General features: G+C 44.8%; 1 protein-coding gene across 1 annotated transcript in view; it reads left to right on the plus strand.

Moving 5' to 3' along the window:
• Positions 1–834, plus strand: part of ETS1 (v-ets avian erythroblastosis virus E26 oncogene homolog 1) — a gene marked incomplete at its 5' end in the record, with an annotated part of 22,573 nt that extends 21,739 nt beyond the window's left edge. Inside the window, 2 exon segments of the mRNA XM_009587159.1 lie at positions 433–531; positions 718–834. Coding sequence (XP_009585454.1) covers positions 433–531; positions 718–834 — 216 coding nt within the window.
• Positions 835–2,045: the final 1,211 nt, after the last annotated feature.

The following is a 2,045-nucleotide window of genomic DNA, read 5'->3' on the forward strand; positions in this document are numbered from 1 at the left end:
GAAAACCTGTTAAAAATTGGGCTGCAGTAATACCTAGGAAGCAGTAATTTGTGCCCAAATTTGGTGTGAAGTAGCTGAAACACCGTAGACAGGGGCATATTGCCAAAGTTTTTCAAATAGGATGTGTACGGGTGAGAGGGGGGGCTTCCTATTGATTTTGGGGAACAGATGGGATATTCGTTCCATTCCCTGACTAATATATCCTCATAGAGTCCCCTGCAATGTTCTACCATTGCATGGAGGTTAGTTTTCCCAAACTTTAATGCTTCTGACCCATCCATGTCCATTTTAAAGGTGAGGAAAGTCCTCTCCTTTCCCTCGTGTCCGGCACTGCTGCTTGCCGACGGCTGCCCAACCAAGCCAGAAAGGCTTTTCCTTCCCTTCCCTGCGACACGCATTCCCCCCCTTTGACTCTTCCCACCCCTCTCCCAGGTGGCCAGGCGATGGGGCAAGAGGAAAAACAAACCCAAGATGAACTACGAGAAGCTGAGCCGCGGCTTGCGCTACTACTACGACACTCGTGTCCGGCACTGCTGCTTGCCGACGGCTGCCCAACCAAGCCAGAAAGGCTTTTCCTTCCCTTCCCTGCGACACGCATTCCCCCCCTTTGACTCTTCCCACCCCTCTCCCAGGTGGCCAGGCGATGGGGCAAGAGGAAAAACAAACCCAAGATGAACTACGAGAAGCTGAGCCGCGGCTTGCGCTACTACTACGACAAGGACGGCCGGGAAACGCTACGTCTACCGTTTCGTTTGCGACCTGCAGAGCCTGCTGGGCTACACGCCCGAGGAGCTCCACGCCATGCTGGACGTCAAGCCGGACGCCGATGAGTGAAGACGGCCGGCCGGGGCGGAGGATCACCCCGTGTCATTTTGGAGAGTCGATGGGACTTTTTCTGTTGGTTCTTTTTTATTTTTGCTGTTATTTTTTGTTGTTTGGTTGTTTTTTTTTTTTTTTTTTTTTAAAGAGCAACTCAGATTTGATGCTTTGAGGATGTTGGGAGAGAGGGTGGCGGAAGGGGCAAACTTTTGGCTGAAACCTAAAAAGTTTGGTTCGGAGAAGGATGGGCTTTTTTTTTTTTTCCTGAAAGCTCCAAGACAGGCTTTTTTGGGGTGAACTTCTGAGTTTTAAGAAAGCCAGAAAAATGTAGCTCACTTAAAAAACCCAAACCCCTCCCTTGCTGTTTAGAAAAAATATTATCAAATGGATCCCTTTGGTTTTTGTGTTATTCGCACACAAACTGACAGTTCAGGAAATGCCAGTGTTCCCGAGGATTTGAGGATTTTAAACTTTTTTGGGGGGGCGGGGAGGGAAAACCAAAGTGGGTGAATACTCCTGCTTCGGGGAGAGGCAATATAGGAAAAAACCAAGAACTGTTTGTCGTTCTTGTTACATTGCCTTTCTGTAGTTGTCTTCTTTTCTACAAAAGACAGGATTTTTGCTAGGAGGGATAACTTTTTTTTTTTTTTAAATTTGTTAAAGTTTTATTTTATTAAATTTTGTGCCAGTATTTTTTTTTTTTAAATAGTCTTAAGCTCTAAGATGGTCTCAGTATTGCAATATTGTGTGTGTTTGTTTCTGTTATGCCAGCAGAGAGTTTTATCACAGTGAGGAAAAATTAAAAAAGAAAAAAAACTGAATTAGTTTATGTAGACCCCACTGGAGAAGTGTAGCGCTACGACTCGGCATCTCCGAATCGTATGTGAAGGAAAATTAACTCCAAACTGGCTCCTAGTGATGCTGGCTGGGTGTGCCGCTCTTGCTTCCAGTCCCACATGCTTTGCTCCGCCATTTGCTGATAAAGCTGGTTGAAATTTCAGCTTTTTTTGTTGTTGTTGTTAAAAAAGGGGCCTTTTTGTACGGCTGCGTTTTGTGCACGAAACCTATCAAGATTTGTGGGGAAAATGTCTTTTTGCGTTTTCCAAATGACTTTTTTGCTCAAGGAACACTTGGGTGCTTTCAGAAAATTGGCTTTGTTTTTTTTTTTTTGGAGGGGAAAGAGGAGAAATTCCTGTGTTTTGAATGTGGTAAATAGAAAATATATA

Source organism: Fulmarus glacialis, unplaced genomic scaffold (assembly GCF_000690835.1).
Source record: "Fulmarus glacialis isolate BGI_N327 unplaced genomic scaffold, ASM69083v1 scaffold26651, whole genome shotgun sequence".
Taxonomy (NCBI): domain Eukaryota; kingdom Metazoa; phylum Chordata; class Aves; order Procellariiformes; family Procellariidae; genus Fulmarus; species Fulmarus glacialis.